Raw genomic sequence first — 20,217 nt, forward strand, 5'->3', positions numbered from 1 at the left:
TCGGTTAGCAGCCAAACGCTTAACCACTGTGCCATCTCTACTTATAAAGGGTCCCAAACCAACACCTTAATGTGAGGAATGAGGACCTGGAGGCTTGAGTTGTCACAGTTAAAGGCAGAGCCAAGACTAGAACCAAGTACTGAAACATAATGTTCATGTAGAGCTCATACTCCATTTACCTTTGGAGTGTGTTCTTTTATTTCATGTGATAAGAATGTTCACTTGAGATTTAGCAACAGTGGAGGGTGGAGGGGCAGAGTACAGTGTGAGGTCTCAAACATCCCTAGAGTCACCTCAGGAGCAGGGGTGCTGTCTGTAAATGCCACTACTGGTGTTTCTGATGACGGTATCTCCTTTCGATCTGTCTTACTGCCAAAGCACTAAAACAATACTGACACAAAGGAAATATGTACTAGAGGGTTTTTTTTTTTAAGCAGGATAACCTATGCTACACCAAACCAAAAAACCAAACCCGTTGCTGTCGAGTGGATTCTGACTTATAGTGACCCTATAGGACAGAGTAGAACTGTGCCAAAGGGTTTCCAAGGAGCAGCCGGTTGATTTGAACTTCCGACCTTCTGGTTAGTAGCCAAGCTCTTAACCACTGTGCCACCAGGGCTTCTCTATGCTACACACATATTTTTAATGACATCCTCAACTTTTAACGCACCAACTTTATTAAAGGCATTGAGAACTGGAAGTATGAAACCGACATCCGATTCCCAGCTTGGCCATGTAATAGCTATGATATTACCTTGCCTCTCTGGGACTCAGGTTCTTCTCTCACAAGTTAAAGGTTCCAGTTCAAGGCAGAGAATTTGACACATTGAATTGTCTACTTCTCTCTGTCTCCAAGATCTCAACCCCAACCCAAACTCCATCATCTCTTCCCCTGAATTAGGGCAACAGCTTTATTTCCACTCTTGCCCCTCTATATTCCATTCTTTTTATAACAACCAGAGTGACAGTTTAAAATGGAAAATATGTCATAGGAGGTATTTTTGCCAAAAACTCAAATCTGACTGTAATAAAGACTCTAGATCTAACCAACAGCTTATGGAAAATACAGAAAGAGGAATGTGTTAAGGACACCACCCAAAACCAAACCAAACCCATTGCCTTCAAGATGATTCCGACTCATAGCAACCCTATAGGACAGAGTAGAACTACCTCATAGAGTTTCCAAGGAGCACCTGGTGGATTCAAACTGCTGACCTTCTGGTTAGCAGACATAGCTCTTAACCACTACGCTACCAGGGTTTCCAAGGACACCACAGAGATGGTAACATCCAGATTGTGGGAAATTCCACAGGCAAATGTTTCTTCAACAAATAAATTGAAAAAAAAAAACAAAAAACCATATAGGGGAAATCTATACATTAAAAGAGGTTTAAAATTCATATCAACTCCCTGAGGGACCAAGTTACTGGGCTGAGGGCTGGGGACCATGGTCTCAGGGGACATCTAGCTCAACTGGCATAACATAGTTTATAAAGAAAACGTTCTACATCCGACTGTGGTGAGTAGCGTCTGGGGTCTTAAAAGCCTGTGAGCGGCCATCTAAGATACATCTACTGGACCCATCCTGGCTAGACCAAAGGCGAATGAAGAAAACAAAACACATAGGGGAAAGATTAGTCCAAAGGACTAATGGACCACAACTACCACAGTCTCCACCAGACTGAGCCCAGAACAACTAGATGGTGCCCGGCTACCACCACTGACTGTTCTCACAGGGATCACAATAGAGGATCCTGGGCAGAGCAGGAGAAAAGTGTAGAAAAAATTAAAATTCACACACACACAAAAAAGACCAGACTCGCTAGTCTGGCAGAGACTGGAGAAATCCCAAGAGTATGGCCCCCAGACACCCTTTTAACTCAGCACAGAAGTGACTCCTGAGGTTCACCCCTCAGCCAAAGATTAGGCAGGTCTACAGGGCACGTGAGGAATGTGCTTCATAGTTCAATTGTGAATACGAGACTAAATGGACACACTAGCCCAAAAGCAAAGACAAGAAGGCAGGAAGTGACAGGAAAGCTGGACAATTGGAAACAGGGAACGCAGGGTGGAGAAGGGGAGAATGTTGACACACCGCAGGGTTGGCAACCAATGTCACAAAACAATTTGTGTATTAATTGTTTAATGAGAAACAATTTGCTCTGTAAACTTTCACCTAAAGCATTAAAAAAAAAAATTCATATCAACCACCTGTAATGTGTGGACCTTGTTTGGACCCTGATTTGAAGAAAATCAACTGTAGAATAACTTCTTCATGAAACAATTGGGGAAATTCAAATACTGACTGAATTCTATGATGATAGTACAAATTTTTTTTTAACATTTCCAGATGTGGTAATGGTATTTTGGTTACGTTAAAGATATTTTAAAGATACACAGTAAAGTATTCATGGATGGCGTGACATGGGATTTGCTTAAAATTAATGTTGTGGGTGGGTGGGTGGAGGTATAGTTGATAATTGTTGAAGTTGGGTGATGATTATATGGGGGCTCATTGCATTATTCCCTCTACTTTTTACATGCTTGAAATTTTTCATAATAAAATGTTTAGAATTATAAATCAGATCACGTATTTCCCTGCTTAAAATCTATTAAAGGCTTCCAATTATACCTATTAAAACTCAATGTCTTTACATTGGCCCACAACACCATGGGGTCTGCCCTTGCTTCCCATCATTCTAGTTCATCCTCACCTGAAGACCTGTACACTTGCTTTTCCTCAGGCTTGAACAGTCTTCCCCTAGACCTTCACGATTGGTTCTTTCACACCCAAGTCCCTGTTCAAACACCTCTTCGTCAGCAACCCATTCCGTCTACCCCATCTAAAATGTCTTTGTCCACCATGCCGTCACTCCATTCCCTTACCTGATTTTCTTCATAGCATTTTAATAAATAATACCAAGTGTGATTTACTTGTTTAATGTCTATGTCTCCCACTAGACTATCAGCTCCATGAGGGCAGGGATTCTGCCTTATCCCCCTGTGTCCCCTGTGCCTAGCAGTGTCTACATCATTGTAGTGCTTAATAAGTCTTTACTGAATGGATGAATGGATTCATCAAGAAAGTGAAAACAAAAGCATCTATCCCTACACTCAGCCTAGACAGGGAGAACGGAAATCACATCGTACTGCCTACATTAACATGACTTTACTGTTCCTCTGCCTTCATTTGCATTTCTTCGTTCTTCTGGGACTGTCCTGCCCTGGCAAATGGACAGCATCAGTAGGTGCCTTGTTGAGTAAAATGTTGCGTTAAAATACTATTTATCTTGATTATTTTGTCGTTGTTGTTTTTTTTTTTTTTTTTTTTGGCTCTCCCTTAAATTTTGAGCCTGAGGCGGATGCCTCACTCACCTCACCCTATACCTGCACTGGGTTTACTAAAAACTGATGCAAACGAAATAGAGGACTATGCATATCGTTTAAAAAACAGGGAATTTAGTATACTGATTAAAGTTACAAAGGTAAATGAGGGCGGGCTAAGGAAGGGATGGTGTAGTGTGTTGTATCTTCATTATCGTGGCATGAACTCAAAAGATAATTAAAACTAACAAATCAAATAGCATATAAACACATTATCAATTACTTAGCAACTGGTTAAAAGCAGTTGCCTCTGAGGACGAGGCACTCCTGCTTTTCACTACAAATCCTCCTGTACTGGGTTTTTTAAAACATAGACTTATACTACTTTGATGACGACAATGATAATCCAGAGAGCAAACAAAAATGTCTGGATTCCAAGACCTTTAAGGACACTTCCAGCTCGGTGACATTCTAAACCCACGCCCATCCCATAAACTGTGGGCGCCCGCAATCCCACACCCAGGTCCCCAGAGCCCATGCCTCTAGAAGCAAAAGTGCCATTATCTTAACAAAAGTTAACCGGAGTCTGTCCCCCCAGAGCCTTTGTCCCCGTCCCTTATTTCTCCAATCTAAAGGAGTTTTGGAGAATTCCACGACCTTCCCAAGCAATTCCGCAAAGCCCACAGGATCACCAGTCCCAAATCCTTGAGTGTCCCCTCGCAGCGCATTTCCGGGGGTGGGCCTTTGCCCGTAGACGCCCAGGAGGGCGAGTCCCACAGCGCAGGCGCAGCCCTCCCAGCCTCGCCCCGCCCCTCTCCGGTCATCTCGCCAACCTGTTCTAGGCGTCGCTGGCAGCGGCGTCCTCACGTTCTGTCTTTTCGCCTCGCGGGGTCACGTGACGAGGCAGGGGCGGGATACCCGGAGCACCTCGCTTCCCTGTTCCCCCCAACCCCCGGACCCGGCAATTTCTTGACTCGGTTCCGGGGTCCCCTCCCCGGGTGGCCGCTCGGAGGCCTCCCCTGGCCGACAGCAGAGGATTCGCCTGCCCCGCGGCCGGCCGCGGGTCACGGCGCCGACGGCGGACCGCCTCTGCCTCGCCTGGTGACGCGCCGAGGCCGGCGGTGAAGGAGAAGGGGCGGGCCGGGACGGCCGGGGGCGGGGACTCTGCCGTCCCGGGGCTGCTCTTAGGGCCCGGCTAGTGCTGGCGGTGCGGATACCAGATACCAGTCGTCGCCGCCAGCGCCAGCTCCCCTGGCCGTCGCCATGAACCCCGACCTGCGCAGGGAGCGGGAAGCCGCCAGCTTCAACCCGGAGCTGCTCACGAACATCCTGGACGGCAGCGCCGAAAACACCCGGCGCCGGCGAGAGATCGGTGAGGGCAGCGGACTCGGCCGGCCCGGCCCTCCCTCGATGCGTAGTCAGGGAGTGCTGTAGGGTTCAGCCCCCAGCTCCTCGCCCAGCTTTGGGGGAGCTGAGACCCCCCTCCCCCACCTCGAGGGGGCGGCGGAGGGCGGGGGAGCACATCACCCCATCCGGAGAGGGAAACCTCTGCCCGCGACTGAGAAGTCATCCTCTGATCAGGGAGCCCTGAATTTGACTTCCTCTTTTGTGCTTTAATCTCTTCCAGAGAACTTAATTCTGAAAGACCCCGACTTCCAGCATGAGGACCCGAACTTCCTCACTCGCAGCCAGCGTTACGAGGTGGCTGTCAGGAAGAGCGCCATCATGGTGCAGAAGATGAGGGAGTTTTCCATCGCAGACCCTGAAGAAATCATGTGGTTTAAAAAGTAGGTATCGTAGCGTAGAACAAGTGTATATTTTCACGCCTCTTTAAAGCCATATGTGTGGAAAATAAGATGACATGTTTGTAGAATGCTAATAATGAATGAAGATACTTGAGTTTTCCTTCTCAAAAGTCTTACCCCCCTCAAAAAAAAATCCTTTCGGCCCAAGTGTGTCAACGCTGAGTGGTCTTAATGCAAAACGACTTTACTGTTTGTAAGAAGGAAGCCTGCTAAATTCAGAAGCTGAATTTGGGAGACTTTGTTTGTTTACGTAAGTCCAAACATTTAAACATTTTGGAGCAATAACGGATTCTATTTTCATTTGATAGTGTAGATCTTGAATTTAAAATAACGGAAAATCTGGGAGTGGGTGAAGAACATTAGTCAAAACTCAGAATGAGTATAAAGTATTCTAAGAACCTAGCATTGTTGAATCTGGTGGCAGTGTTCAAAGGGCACTCCTGTCCATAGGAGACCTCAGAAAAACATGCCTTAGTCCTGGTGCTGAAGATAGTATGTGCTTTTTTTTTTTTTTTTAAGAGCATCCGGTTTTTATTTGTTCTTTAATAAAAAATAACATATGGACTTTTTGCCTCAATCTAAACAAACACACCATTATTAACCGATTTTAGTACAGGCTTATAGCATCCTTTTTATTTTTCATTTATTCCTGGGCATTTTGTCTTTGAAGTTTTTGTATTTCAGAAGAACTCCAGTGTTTTCATCAATAAAAATTAAATTATACAAATGGTATATATTAAAGGACCAGGAAAAGTGACACCTATTACACGTTCTGTTTTTATGTAGTAATAGCCATTTTTTTCCCTGACACTACTGCCTCCGTTACATTTGGTGTTTAATTATTTTCGGTTTGACTTGGTTATTATTGTCAAGACAAAATACAATGTCTTTCTTTTGGGGGTAGCCCAAATCGGAGTACACACTAACCTGTAAAGGCTCTTTTTAAAGTTTGTAACTCATGGCTGGGGGAATACAGAGGTAGGGTAACTCCTTGAAGATTGCATTTCTGAATTACCTGATTTGGGTTTTGTAAACTTTTTAAAAAATAGTGCGATTTTGTTCCTCCTGAAAATGACACTGAAGAAGTGGTTTATTTGTTTTTTAAATGGTGATACAGTGTGTTGTTTTAGAGTTTATGAAGAAGACTTTATAACCTGTGGTTAACTAGACTCCAATGATGTCACAGTGAAGTAGAACAAAGTCCTTTCTGTGGGTTGAAAATCAATGGATACAGCCAGTTTGTTTTGTGTATCACTTGTGTCTGTGTGTGTGTGTGTGTGTGTGTGTGTGTGTGTGTGAAATAATGTACAAACTTTAACACACCCTTTGATACCCTTCCAATCCCTAGGATTTGACAGGGAGATCAATTTAGGTGGAGAAGGGGTTTGAAAATTAATGTTGGCAATTAATGAAGGCCATGGAGTGTAAGACTTCCATTGATTATAACTCATACCAATGTTTTATTAAGAAAGAGAAAATGTTGCCAATTGACTGTGATACGCCATCAATTGTGGGGTGCTTTAGGATTTCTTAAATCCTAAAATGCAGTTAAAAAGATGGTAGAAGCAAGGTACAGTAATATTTCCCTTTCTGAGGATTTTTGGCATTTACTGGTGTCTCTTACATCCATTTCGCCTATCACAAAATAAAATTTATAGGAACACTTTAAAATTGACCCAATATTAGTGAAATACTTTGAGATTTTCAACTTGAGTATAAAGAACTGTGTCCTGCAGTCCTTGAGAAAACAGACCGCGTGTTTGGGGATCATTAAAGTAGTTTTCTTAATCTTCTCCTTTTGTGTAAATTTTATCTTTTAACTGTTGTAGGGGAAAAACATCACAAAGTCTAGTAAAGCAAAGAGAAAGTTTTATTCAGCAGAAGGGCAGAAGTGGGAAGCGGACAGCCATGCTGCCATAGCCATGTCTGCCCGAGTCCAAGGAAATATCACGGAACAGACAAAAGTGGGAAAACGGACAAGTATGCTGCCACAGCCATGTCTGTCCAAGTCCAAAGAATATCACAGAATAGGCAAGAGTGGGAAAACGGACAAGCATGCTGCCAAGCCATGTCTGCCCGAGTCCAAAGACCATTACAGAATAGACAAAAGTGGGAAAACGGACAAGTATGCTGCCACAGCCATGCCTGTCCAAGTCCAAAGAATATCACAGAATAGGCAGGAATGGGAAACAGACAAGCATGTTGCCACAGCCATGTCTGCCTGAGTACAAAAAACCATTACAGAGTCATCGGTATATATTAACATTACAAATGGGCAAAGCCATTGAAAGCTTAACCTTTTCAGATTGGCTACAAACTGTGATCCTACCTTTTGAATTGTCTTTAACAATTACTGGTACAGGTTTCAGTAACGAGAGCCAGGAGGGTCTTCATTGGTCCAACAAATTTCTATTCACTAAATGCTAATAGAAAAAGATAAGAGTGGAAAGTCTTTTGTGTTCTGTTTGATCAGCTTGCTGTGAAAGTTTCCCTAAAAGATATTTTCCAAGATTATCTTAGCTATTGTCTTTATACCTCAGGGCCCAGTTGATGTGTCCTTGTGAGTCCTTGTGAGCCCAGCTCCAGCTGGGTCACATTCTCTATGCTCATGGAGAGGGAATAATAACTCCAATATTATTTCCTAAATCATGACTGTATTGTTTGTCATTAACTCTACTGTTTGTTATGAAAAGAAAGCTAGAATGTTCTTAAGAGTGATTTAAAATCCTAATGAGAATCAGTCATGGTTTTTGTTATCCTTTTTAGGTTTTTAAAAGCTGCTGCTTTAAAAAAAAAAAAAATTGAATAGGTGATATTATGTGTTTTTTCCATCAAGAGACATTTTCTTTTTTTTTTTAATTGTTTCTTTGAAAAGTGTCTCCAGGAGGGATTAAACATAGTTAAAAACTAGCTCTCAGATTTTGGTCTTGGATTTGCCCGTGGCCTCAAAACCTCAGTATGTTAAAAACACAGATATTTGACAGTCTTTATTTTGTGTCACATTTTCGCTCTCAGTTTTCTAGAAATCTTTTTGTGTTAACACCATGATTTTGTAAACCTCAGAATACCTTGCTGAGTTATTCAGCCTTCTCAGTTCCCTCATGAGAATGAGTGTCTTAGATTTCCACCATTTTTAGCACTTAAATTTCTGCCTTCATTTCTCAGAAACTTTTCTATATTCATTTCCCTTTTATAAACTTATGAAAGGAAATAGGAAAAGTGTAAGTATTTGCTGGTTTAGTAAGACATGTTTGCTAGGGGATGCCTGTTTGTTATTCTTGCCTTTGAGGGGATGATTTGTACGCGTATCCACCTCCTCCTCAGGCTCTTGGCTCCCACTGCACCGAGGCATGGTGCATTTGATGAAGTGCGTTACTTCCATACTAGGGTACTAAGCTGCTGCTAATCTGAATTACTTGGAAACTAATTAATTCACCTCTTTTCCTTATACTCTTCCTTTCTCCTGTTTCCCTCCATTCAGCTTAAATGATCTTTTTTATATTAAACCCAAACCAAACCCATTGCCATTGAGTCAATTCCAGGTCATGGTGACCCTGTGTGTGTAGAGTAGAACCGCACTCCATAGGGTTTTCAAGGCTGTGACCTTTTGGAAGCAGATGGCCAGGGCGCCTTTCTTCCAAGGTGCCTCTGGGTGGGTTCGAACCACCAACCTTGTGGTTAACCATTTGCACCACCCAGGAAATTGAATCTCAGGGCTAAAAAGCATTTTAGGCGTTGGCCAGTCAGTCATTCCTCTGATGTTTGAATGAGTCTGTCCCTAGCATACCCCAAAAGTGATCTTCCATCCTAAACCTATGCCTGAACATCATCAGCAGCAGAGAAAACATTTTTCACTGATGCTAATGAGCCTCTTCTATTGACTTTTACACATGACTTAGGGCACAGAAGTCATTCTCTTTGGTGGAACCCATAATTATTACATTAATTTACTTTGGCTAATTAAAAACATCTTTATCTAAGAACATATGGAGAGAGTTGTTTTTTTTCCAAGTGGGCTGTGGTTTGTATAAGGTAGAAAAGGAAATGGGATAATTTGAGTAGTATTTATTTAGGAATAGGAAAATAAGATGCTATGTTGTATTTACTGTTGTTTCTTTTAGGCAGTGGGTGGTTTCAGGGCCTCCCCAGAAGTAGATTGGCAGCCTGCCCTTCCTCCCTTTAATTTGTGCTCTGCTCGTTGTACAGAACAGGGTAAGCTGGCAGTGCCATACTTCCTATTCTTCCCTGAGATGTCAGGATGATCAGTTAGATATTTATTTTGTACGTTAAGCTCTTTGGATATACGCTGCATTGATGTATAAAATAGACCCCTGTAAAGCCTATAATGCAGAATAGCCAAAGCATTCTAGCCTGTGTAATTTTTATTTTGACTGTTTCACAGATTATTCTGTTTTAATGAGAAAATAGTTGAGGTCTGAATTTCATTGTGATGTGAGGTTCTCTTAATTTGTGATGATGCTCACAGACCATTGGGAATAAGTTTTTAAAATGTTCACATAACCCTCTTAGCCAGTGTAAACACTGATAACCTTTAGAGATCTGTGATTCTGCCTTCAAATACGTATTTACCATCCTCGATGTTTGGTTAGGTTATCTGGGGAAAAAGAGTTTAAAATTGTACTTCCTTAAGAGCTTTTGTTAACAGTTGTACAAATAAGTGTTTTGTGGAGTTCCTTTTGATCTTCAAAACCAAACCTAAAAGTAAAGCCAAAAAAAAAGCACGCTCCAAAAAGTCCAACCAGTCAAGTCAACAAATAACACCAACAAAACCAAAAACAAACAAAAGGGCTTTTTAGGTGAAAACATGGGTATCATATGCTTCCTGGATTAAGTATAGAATTTAAAGAGGAATTCTGGCCCTGAAATGGCTAGGGGAGGAAGAGTTGTCTCCAGGTTCTGCTGTTGGCTCTTTAGGTAGTAAAATATAATTTCAAAAGAAAGGGGTTTAGATTTTCCCTAACCTTTGTCCTGAAGGCCAAAGCTGTTTGACACGAGGGGGTGGTGAGTGCAGTTTCTGGAGTAAGGCTGAGATCCTTTTCTTTTCTCTCCTGTAGACTACATTTGGGCAATTTTGTGGAACCTGTGGGCGTCAATTACTCCATGTTTATTCCCACCTTGCTGAATCAGGGCACCACTGCTCAGCAAGAGAAATGGCTGCTTTCATCCAAAGGACTCCAGATAATTGGCACCTACGCCCAGACGGAAATGGGCCACGGTTAGTCCACCTTCAGGGTCAGTGGGGGACCCACCTCAGTATTTTAGATAACAGTGACACTTGGCATTTGATTTTTTTTCTGCCACACATTTGGGGTTTTATTTTTAAATTGTTAAATCTTAAATTTAGCTGCTCCTTTTCTCGTAGGTCATTTCCCCATAAACAGGTCTAGGACTGTGGCCTGTAACCATCCTTCAGTCTGATTTCTTCTAGCCTTTTATCACTGCAACACTATTGTTATCCCATTTTAATCACTGCTGAGCAGTTTGGAAAGAAGCTTAAAATGTGGCAAAACACCCCATCGTGTTGGCGTGTCTAATTACTGAAGACTTGAAACTTCCTGAAAGGGCTTATGCCTCAGCAGTATCTGGAAGGTGCCCCTCTGCTTAAATGCAGTCAACAGATGTGGGTTTAATGGGGGCAAAGGGTTATAGCAGTTAAGTGCCGTCTTCTGTCATTGCCCACTAGCAGGCTTGTAAAGCAGTCTGGAAAATACTGCATGAGTTTCTTCATCTGATGCCAGCAGTCTTTATACAGGTTTGTGTGTGCGTGTGTGAGTGTGTGTGCGTGTGTGTGCTTTAGGTGAAAGTTTACAGGGCAGATTAGTTGCTCATTAAACAATGAACAGATTATTTTGTGACATTGGTTGCCAACTTTTTTTTTTTTTAACTACATGTCCATGACCTCTGTATTGCCACTAATTCTTGATTATATTGTTCCTAAATGCCTGGCTACTTTCAAAAAGTTTTGCTTTTGGTCTTGATGTGAAACAGGTTTGTTTTTGTAGACATTGGCAGGTATGAGTGTCTAGAAGTTGAGCTACCCAGCTTCATTTCTAATTATCGCAACAAAGGGGTAAAGAAAGGGAAAGAAAAGGGAGAGGTGCCGTTAATAGCAAGAAAGTGTCATTTGTGTTCCATTTGGTGCTTTCTGGTTTAGGAATTGCTTTAAGGAAAATGTTATTTATCATAAGCTATGGGGGAACTGTAGTTTGTGTTCATGTTGTGATGTTACCATCACCCTGCTAAACAGTCCAGACATTATCTTCAGGATGGCCCATACTGAAATAATAAGCCTGAACAATGGTTTCAGATTTCCTAAGGCAGGAGGATGACACTCATACATACTGTCCTCTTGTCTTGCACTGTGTATTTGTGCGTGTGTGTATGTGTGTTTTTGAGATAGCTTTGTGGTGTAGAGTTCTTTTTCATATTAGTATTCCTTATCGTAGAATTGATTTGACTAATAGTTGTGATTCATAGTAGGTGTAAGGTGTGAAATAGTCTGAGCCTAGTGGGTCTGTTATGTATATCTCTTATTGGTCTGATTCTGCTGCCTGTATTTATAAAGTGCAGTTGCAGATATATATTTGCCCTAAATTTTGAAGGTAGAGAGAAGGAAATGAGGACTTGAACTTTACTGGTTTGAGAAGTTCAGAAATTAAACTAAGAACCTGTCATTGATTGAATGGTGCTCCCCAGAAATATGTGTCAACTTGGCTAGACCACGATTCCCAGAATTGTGTGATTGTCCTCCATTTTTTGTGATCTGATGTAATTATCGTCCGTTTTGTGATGTGTTATAAATCCTAACCTCTGAATGTTAATGAGGCAGGATCAGTGTGGGGTGTATCTTGAGCCTTACGAGAAGGTGTGTCTCAAGCCACCCACTTAATCACTTTACACCCTTGCTTGAGTCATACCTTTCTCTTACAAGAGATGAAAGGAGAGAGAAGTGAGCAGAGAGAGGAGGGAGCTCACTACCACCAAGAAAGAGGAACTGGGAGCAGAGTGCATCCTTTGGACCTGGGATCCCTGTGCTAAGAACCTCCTAGACCCAGGGGAAGATTGATAGCAAGACACGTGGAGATCTCCAAGGAACACCAGGCCCACAGATGTTGAAAAGAGACAAGGACCTTCCTCTAGAGCCAACAGAGAGAGAAAGCCTTCCCTTAGAGCTGGTGCCCTGAATTTGAACTTCTACCCTCCTAAACTGGAGAGAATACATTTCTGTTTGTTAAAGCCATCCACTTGTGATATTTCTGTTAAGCAGCACTAGATAACTAAGACAGATCCTGTGTTGCTCTAGGCAAGTTTGCATGTTGGCATTTTCTTTCCATGATTACTTCTAGTTTTAGGATATTTTCTGGTATTTGAACCAGTTTGGTCTGAATCGCTGTAATTATTTATTTTGGAGAACAGAGTTGTAGTGATAGGTCTTATTCCTTGTTGGAATGGTGTTAATTCATATCGAAGTGCGTTGTGCTTTGTTGACTATTTGTTGGTTAATTTGTTGTCAATTTGCATCACGTGACAGTAGAGCTTTATATAGAATTCATAAAATGTCCTTCAACATCAAGGAGATTGGTAATAGAGAAGCTTGTATAGAATGAAGATCTGATTGTTCAAGTTCTGAGACTGGAAAGTTAAAGATTCTGACGTGATTGACCAACAATGATTACTATGTAAAGTATTCTCGCAGAATTATCCATGCTTGCTGCTTGGGGTTCTTTCACCTCTGGGTAGCTGCTGAGAAGTGCAAGGACTCAGAATTGCTCAGGCTCCTTCCAGGTTCCTTAAGAATCTTAAAATCCAGTCATCTGCACAAAGTCTTGGTTACCCAGTTTTATCTCTTCCTTCATCTAAATGCACACCCATCTGAGTAGGCATTTGAAGAAATCCCCACTGTACACACCTAGTCTGTGGGTCTGTGAACCTGGGCAAGGCCTGGGCCGAAGAGGGCTCCCCTCCCTGGAATACTAGTGTTGAAGGGACAGCCTTCAGCTGTGCTGGTCCCCAGCAGTCCAGCGTTTATCATCCTGACCACACATTTCTGAGGTTACAAGGCAGATAATCTGTTTGGTCTTCACAGATATTTGATCATTTCGAATCCTGGCCACATCATAGGGATTCTTCTTGACTTTTTAAAAAATCATTATTGTTATTTAGAAAAGTAGGGCTCATATAATGCCGAGTTATTGTTTTTGAAGATGATGCACTATCTTTGCAAATTCCCATCATTAATACTCAAATATGAAATAAAGTACCTCCTTCTTCCTTTGAAACTTGAAAGATAGGCAGTGGACTTGATTCTGAGTCATTCGTCTTTCTCTCCTGCTCCTTCACGACTATTTCCTGATGCTAGCTTGTCTCCTGGTCTCTTTCCCAAATGATTCTCTTCCCTGTTGCAGTTGCTCCCTTGGATATTTGGGCTATTCTAACATTCCCACTGTTATTAATAATACTCCTGTCAACTTCTTTGCAAGAACTGTGTTCTTTGGGGTTGTACGTTTGGATAACCCCAGTTCATTCTCAGAAATGAATTGCGGCATCTACAGCTTTTGTTACATGGTTTGAGACTTTTCCTGAAGCACAGAACCAGTTTATATTTAGCAAGTTATTAGTGTACCAGTGTCTCCATAGCCCCATCAAAGTGGTTACTTTTATTTTTTTTTGCTACTTTATATAAGAGTTAAAGTTTTAATTTTCCATTTCCAGTGAGTCTGGACTTTATACATTACATATTACATTTCCTGTGTATAAAATGGGCTTTTCTCCTTTGAGTGCTGATTAAATACAATCTGCATATTGAGCTTATATGATTGTCTCCTAAATTTTTTTTTTTTATCGCCTTGGGTTTTGCTAAAATTTGGCCTTATGTATTCAATACATCCCTCTGGTCTCTTAAGTAAGTATAAATTTCATTTCTCCCAGAGCTTGGATAATTATCTTCTGTTTTTTTCCAGTGTCTTTGTTTGCTTTATGTTTAATGCTTAGAATTGTGTGTGATATGGAGTCAGGAGTGACTCCCATGTTGTTTTCCAGGTTTCTAGCATTTATGAACTAGTGGCTCGTTTCCCATTGTTATGTGCTTTCTGGTTTGTCTCAAGAGTTTTTATAATAGTTTAAATTTATTTCTAGAACCTTAAATGTGTTACACTGATTTGTTTGTTTCTTTCTTTGTTTTTCTCCTAACACTGTAAACTGGTTCGTTGTTGCTTTGTAAAATATTTTAAAATCTGATAGGCCAAGCCTACATTTAAATACATATGTGTCTCATATTTTTGCCTACTTGGTCTTCTAGATGAATTCCAATCTCAGTTTGTCAAGTTGGAAAAACTGTTCTTTAGGAATTTTAAAATAATAATATATAAAATCGATATATTTTCTTGGGAAGTGTTATCATCAGTATATTTAGTGCTCTCAGCCAGGAATTAGGTATTTCTTCCCAATTATTCACACCTTCTTTTATCCATTCTATTAGGTACTTATATTTTTTCTTCAATAAACCTTTAATATCTTTATCTTGAGCTAAGTTACTTCTCAAATTTTGACTATTTTGGGTTTTTTTGTAAATTGTCTTTTTACTGGGGTTTCCACTTGCATGATACTAACAGATAAGAATGCTGTTGATTTTTTTCCCTTTATAGCCTTCAGCTTTTCTACATTCGCTTACTATTGCTGGTTTTCTGCTCTTGTTGCTGATGTCTTAGGTTTATAATCATGCTGTCCACAGAGGTGCTGTTTTTAGTTCTTCCTTTCTCATATATTATTAACCTAATCGTTTTCTCCTCAGTAATGGCCACAAGCCTTCCCATCCCAGTATCATGTGGAAGAGGGCACTACAGTGCCTTTTGGTGATATGATTTTAAAAAACTGACTCTAGTGCTTCTTGTATAATGTTGATGCTTTGTGATTTTTAAAATGCTTTTTAAATAATATATTTATCATGCATAACTAACTTTTAACAACACACACTTGATTTAAGTTAAAGAAACTATCCAGATCACTTTTTCCATGTAACATCCATAAATTTCATCCACTTCTAAATAATCCTTATCTAGTTACAAGAGAGATTTTTCTCCTGAAAACGTTCTCCAGTCTCAGAACAGACTCTGTTTTACCCCCCGCCCTACATGTATTTTGTGGTAACCCTTAGTATTCACTATTATTATTTCATAATACAGTGCGTTGATAGAAACCCCTTCCATGAGTTTGATGTGTTTTGTAATGACCTTTTCTTTACCAGGAATTGCGCAGATTTCTAGTAATTCAAAATAGCGTTGCAGTGCTAAAAGGGGCTGGTTCCAGGCCACGGTTTTCAGGCCGAGTTCAGAGAGTTTTCTCCTCTCAGGTCCTAGGGCCACATTCATCTTTTTTCTAGACACACTGTTACTTTAAAATGGGGCACAGCTGTGATTCCTGTTGACAAGTGAAAGATGCCCCTCCCATCTCATGAATGCGTTTTTTTCTGGAAGTTCTACTTTCTGTTGTAAATTTTTATTTTGAAATGATTATAGATTCTTACGGGGTTGCTGTCAGTTGACAGTCGACTCGATGCACCCAACAACAGCGATTCTTCAGAAGTTAGAAAAACAGTAGAAAGGCCCGTGTGCTCTTCCCCCAGTTTTCACCTGTGCTAACACCTGAGGGGATTTCCACAGTGGACTCTTCAAGGACAGCTCTGGTTTGAGCCAGTCTTTTTAGCGTCCTCATCAGAGTCCACAGCCCATGTTGCATTTGTACGATACAATTTCCAGGTGGAGGCCACTGTGATGAGGCGATGAGGTGCCTGTCCTTGTTTTGCCACTGTCTTTTTGACCTGAACAAGGCACTTAACCTATCTCACCCTTAATTTCCTCTCTGTAAATGAGGGAGTCAATCAACATCCTTTAAATTTTATGTGATTGGTTAGCTTAAAGCACAGCCACTTGATTGGAAGAAATACAGGTAATCCCTGACTTACAACCTATTTGGGTTACAACAAACAGCGCTTATGACCGTCTGTGTTTTTTTTAAAAAAATTTTTCTGTACATCTTGTTGTTAGTAATATGTACTACATACAATGTTGCAGCACATGATTTGCTGATGTTAATCTTAGATGTTCACTCGCAGATGTTCAAAGATCAAATCCATAAAGATACTGATAATAAAAGGCAATATTAATGAAAGCTAAAATATATATATATATGTATATATATATGTATGTATATATGTATTAGACTGATGTCAGAACTTATAACAGAGTAGTTGGAACAGAATCCTGTTGTAAGTTGGGGACTACCTGTAGTTGATCAGTCCTGGCCTGAATAGTATGGTATATCCTGGTTTTTTTTTTTGTTTTTCTTCTTACCTTACCTTGTATGGAACAAACTGTTAGAGAAATTTTGAAACTGAAATGTTGGTCAGATTTATTTCTAAGACATTGAAAAGAATAATAAGAGCAGTATGAAGTGGGTTAATTTAGAGCTTAAACAGAATGTCAGTAATGTGGAAAAATACAAAAGCTTATGAAACTATTTCCTATTCTTAGAAATAAATCCATACAGAAGTCTAAGGCATCTGTAAATTTTAATGGAAAATAATGACCTTCTCATAAAGTGGATTTAAAATGGACTGAAATCAAGATGTTCCTTATCATTAGTGATAATTCCCATGTAATTGTGATGGAGAGCTTGCTATGCATGAATCTGTACTTGTAATTATGATAGCCTTCACTAAAAATCTTTTTTTATATCTGAAATACAATTGGGGTGAAGAGCACTGTCAGTTTTTGTATTGTTTCCGTAGATGGTGGGTGAATATTTGACATCGTGAATCTGAAATGATCAGAGTTAAATGAGGATAGTGGATCTATGCTGAATCTTTTGTGGAGAAACAGAAAATATGCTGGCCTAGAAGCATTATTGAAATGGCATATAGGAAAAATATTATTCTGGGGGATCATACATATTATCATTCTAAGAGAACCACTGTGTTCTCCTGTCTCACCTCCTAATCAGAGTCAGTCACTGTACAACTTAAATTCTGCATGCCGTACAACTTTTCCAAATTGTTTATTGCCTTTGATTTAATTGTTGAACTGTGATCCTCTGTCTTGCGCACGTGGTTTTGTACTGCACAGGTTTTGGGATCAGTAGCCATTCACTGCCAAGATTATTTTAGAAATGAGTAACACAAGAAAATACTCCTAGCCAACTTAAGAAAGATGGAAATTGCCAAGATGTATGAAGTAATGCAGAAAAAGGCAGTGCTCCCATCCTGCTAAAATCCACACAACTGATTCATACTTAAAGAGGTTTTTTTTTTTTTTCCTCCTTCCCTTACTCTGTCTGTTCAAATTGCTGATTCTCTCACACCTGATGACTTCTCTCAAATGCCCACCCTTGGTATTTCTTCGAAGCTTTGTGCACCGTGGGCAGCCTGAGCCTCTGGACCTTCATTTGGGCATGTTCCTGCCCACCTTGCTTCACCAGGCAACTGCGGAGCAGCAGAAACGGTTCTTCATGCCTGCCTGGAACTTGGAGATCATTGGCACTTACGCCCAGACAGAGATGGGTCATGGTATGGTGCCTTCAGTCTACCTTCTGGGCTGGGCGGGGCCCCTGTGAGCTTAGTGTGTATGGAGTGCCCACAGATGCCTGCGATGGCATCTCAACAGACATTGTCCGTTTAAATGAGACCTTTCTGCAGAGTCCAGGTGGTTCACACGTACAAGTCTTGGCATAGATATTACTCTGATCAGTGGAAATGAAAGGTCGTGTGATCACACAAATATGCTTGTTAGTTTCTCAGGATTCCTATTCAGAAGGTCAAGGATTGCAAGTTAGGCATTATCTGCCAAGTGTTTTTTCAAGCTCACTGAATTTGTGATTAGGAGCCCTGGTGGTTAAAGTGCTCAACTGCTAACCAGAAGGTCGGTGGTTCAAACCCACCAGCCGCTGCACAGGAGAAAGATGTGGCAGTCTGCTTCCGTAAAGATTACAACCTTGGAAACCCTATGGGGCAGTTCTACTCTGTGCTAAAGGATCACTATGAGTCAGAATTGACTCTGTGGCAACAAGTTTGGTTTTGAAGTTGCATAGAATTGGTGTGAATATAGAATCTGAACCTTTCTTGTTTTCTTCGTTTCTGTCTGACTACCTTTGCTACTGATAACCTTTATGGACTTTACAAGTTCTAGAAGAAATGCACAGGAACGGTATGTGTGTGCTCTGACTTCCTCAAGGGAAGTGATTCGTTTATATGGCTAAAATGAGTAAGATTTTGTACCTTGAAGTTAATTTGTACCTTGAATTCAGTAAATTCAATAAAGCTCTGTCAGTGGCTTGACCAAAGGTCAGGGAAAATAAGATAAGCCGTATTCCTTCCTTCACGATGAGGCTGGAGGCAGTCTCTCCTGTCATCAGCTCTGAATTGCTATCTGTGTTTGCCATTCTTTTGTTTCTTGCTTCTCTCTTTCTGCTCTGAGGTTTCAGAAAAACTCTGCTAGTATGTATTTGCTACTTGCTCTTTATTTCTGTAGAGCTGCATTTTCTTAATTTTATAGCTAGTTCGGCTCTAGGCTTGGGTGCTGGGTCGTATCTCACAGGACTTTCACAAGACTCAGAGTGGGAAATTATCTGCTTCAGTTATGCGTTTGAAAACATTTTGTCACTATCTGTTCCATTTAATACGTTCCCTTTTTTTTCCTGTAAAAAAAAGGCTTCTTTGGTGAAAGTGTCTGGTTCTTTGACTCTCACTCAGGGAAAGTTGTGAATCACACACAAGCTGGCCATTTCTGTTGTTCAACTTGGAAGTTTCTAAATGTGTCAGTGTGTAAGGGTTTAGTGAGGGCCAGCATTATCGAAGCAGTTTGATGAAAGGTTCTAAGTATGTGCTTCAGTATATTATTATTAGGGAGAGTGCCAACTAGGTTTTTCTGTAACTCTTTTCAAAGAATTGTGGTATATTTGTATCAGGGTTTAAAACACAAATCCCTGTCCATCTCCAGTAAGGATAGGAAACTGGGAGCTCTTCCTAGTTACACTGGGGAACCAGCTAAGGCTACATTAAGGCCTGGCATTGGAAATCTGCAGGGTGATCTCATGCCTTATGATCGGGCCTTTAGGAATCCGGAAGAGCACTGTTCTAGGTGTTTTTCCCCGCAATGATTATACCTTTTAAAGCTCTTATTTTTAATTCTAGCAGTTATTCTGAAATAAATACTCAATTTACTAGAACTTTAGCTAGAGTTTCTTCTTGTCACACATTCTCTAATTCTTCACTGTCGTACGGAATTCCAGAATATTGAGTTGGTGTGGTTTAAATACAGTTCCTATGGGTTGAAGATGGCATACTTGCAACTTAACAGATGGATTTAAAAAGGGCAGTTAACTTCCCTGTTAAGTTCATGTACTGTGATCTTAGGAAAATAAGATTCTGAGCTGCCTTTAGACTTTCTTTTGGTTGATCTAAGTAAATGTTACAAATCCAGTGCTGTAAAAGTGAGCTAAATCAAGTACAGAAACAGAACGTGCTTGACATTTGTATTTTCGGCTTAATGGGAAGCTATCTGATTTAAGTATAAGGAATTAAGTATCTTGGTTATCAGCCTTTTCTAGCTCATCTGCAGATGTTCTTGTTGTTACATTGTGTTGTCTTTGAGAGCCTAGAGCTTAAAGGACTTGGCAAGAAATTTTACCTTGTACCACTTTTTCCCCGTATTCTACCTAAAGTAAGTGTAATTTATTTCCTTAGGGACTCATCTTCGAGGCTTGGAAACCACAGCCACTTATGACCCCGAAACCCAAGAGTTCATTCTCAACAGTCCCACCGTAACCTCAATTAAATGGTGGCCTGGTGGACGTAAGTGAATTTTCCAGCATTTATTGGATGTTATGAAGATAGGGCAATTCTCAAGGGCCAGAAGGCAGAAGGGGACAAGGAAGCTGTTGATAGGGAACCCAAGGTTGAGTAAGGATATTGTTGATGTGTTGTGAGATTGTTAACCGTTGTCATAGGGCAACATGTGTAGTAACTGTTAAATGAGAAACTATTTTGTTCTGTAAGCCTTCATCTTAAGTGAGAATA

General features: G+C 40.7%; 1 protein-coding gene across 8 annotated transcripts in view; it reads left to right on the plus strand.

Moving 5' to 3' along the window:
* Positions 1-4,265: 4,265 nt before the first annotated feature.
* Positions 4,266-20,217, plus strand: part of ACOX1 (acyl-CoA oxidase 1) — a 22,515-nt gene continuing 6,563 nt past the window's right edge. Inside the window, exons 1-5 of one of the 8 annotated variants that reach the window (XM_023729234.1) lie at positions 4,576-4,696; positions 4,952-5,111; positions 10,205-10,365; positions 17,549-17,709; positions 19,885-19,992. In XM_023729234.1, the coding sequence (XP_023585002.1) occupies positions 10,301-10,365; positions 17,549-17,709; positions 19,885-19,992 (334 nt within the window). In that variant the 5' untranslated portion in view covers positions 4,576-4,696; positions 4,952-5,111; positions 10,205-10,300. Of the gene's footprint in view, positions 4,697-4,951; positions 5,112-7,667; positions 10,366-17,548; positions 17,710-19,884; positions 19,993-20,217 lie in introns of those variants that run through there. The other 7 variants (XM_023729237.1, XM_023729232.1, XM_004374140.2 and 4 more) reach the window with 7 other exon arrangements.

This window comes from Trichechus manatus, unplaced genomic scaffold (genome assembly GCF_000243295.1).
Source record: "Trichechus manatus latirostris isolate Lorelei unplaced genomic scaffold, TriManLat1.0 scaffold00028, whole genome shotgun sequence".
NCBI classification, from domain to species: domain Eukaryota; kingdom Metazoa; phylum Chordata; class Mammalia; order Sirenia; family Trichechidae; genus Trichechus; species Trichechus manatus.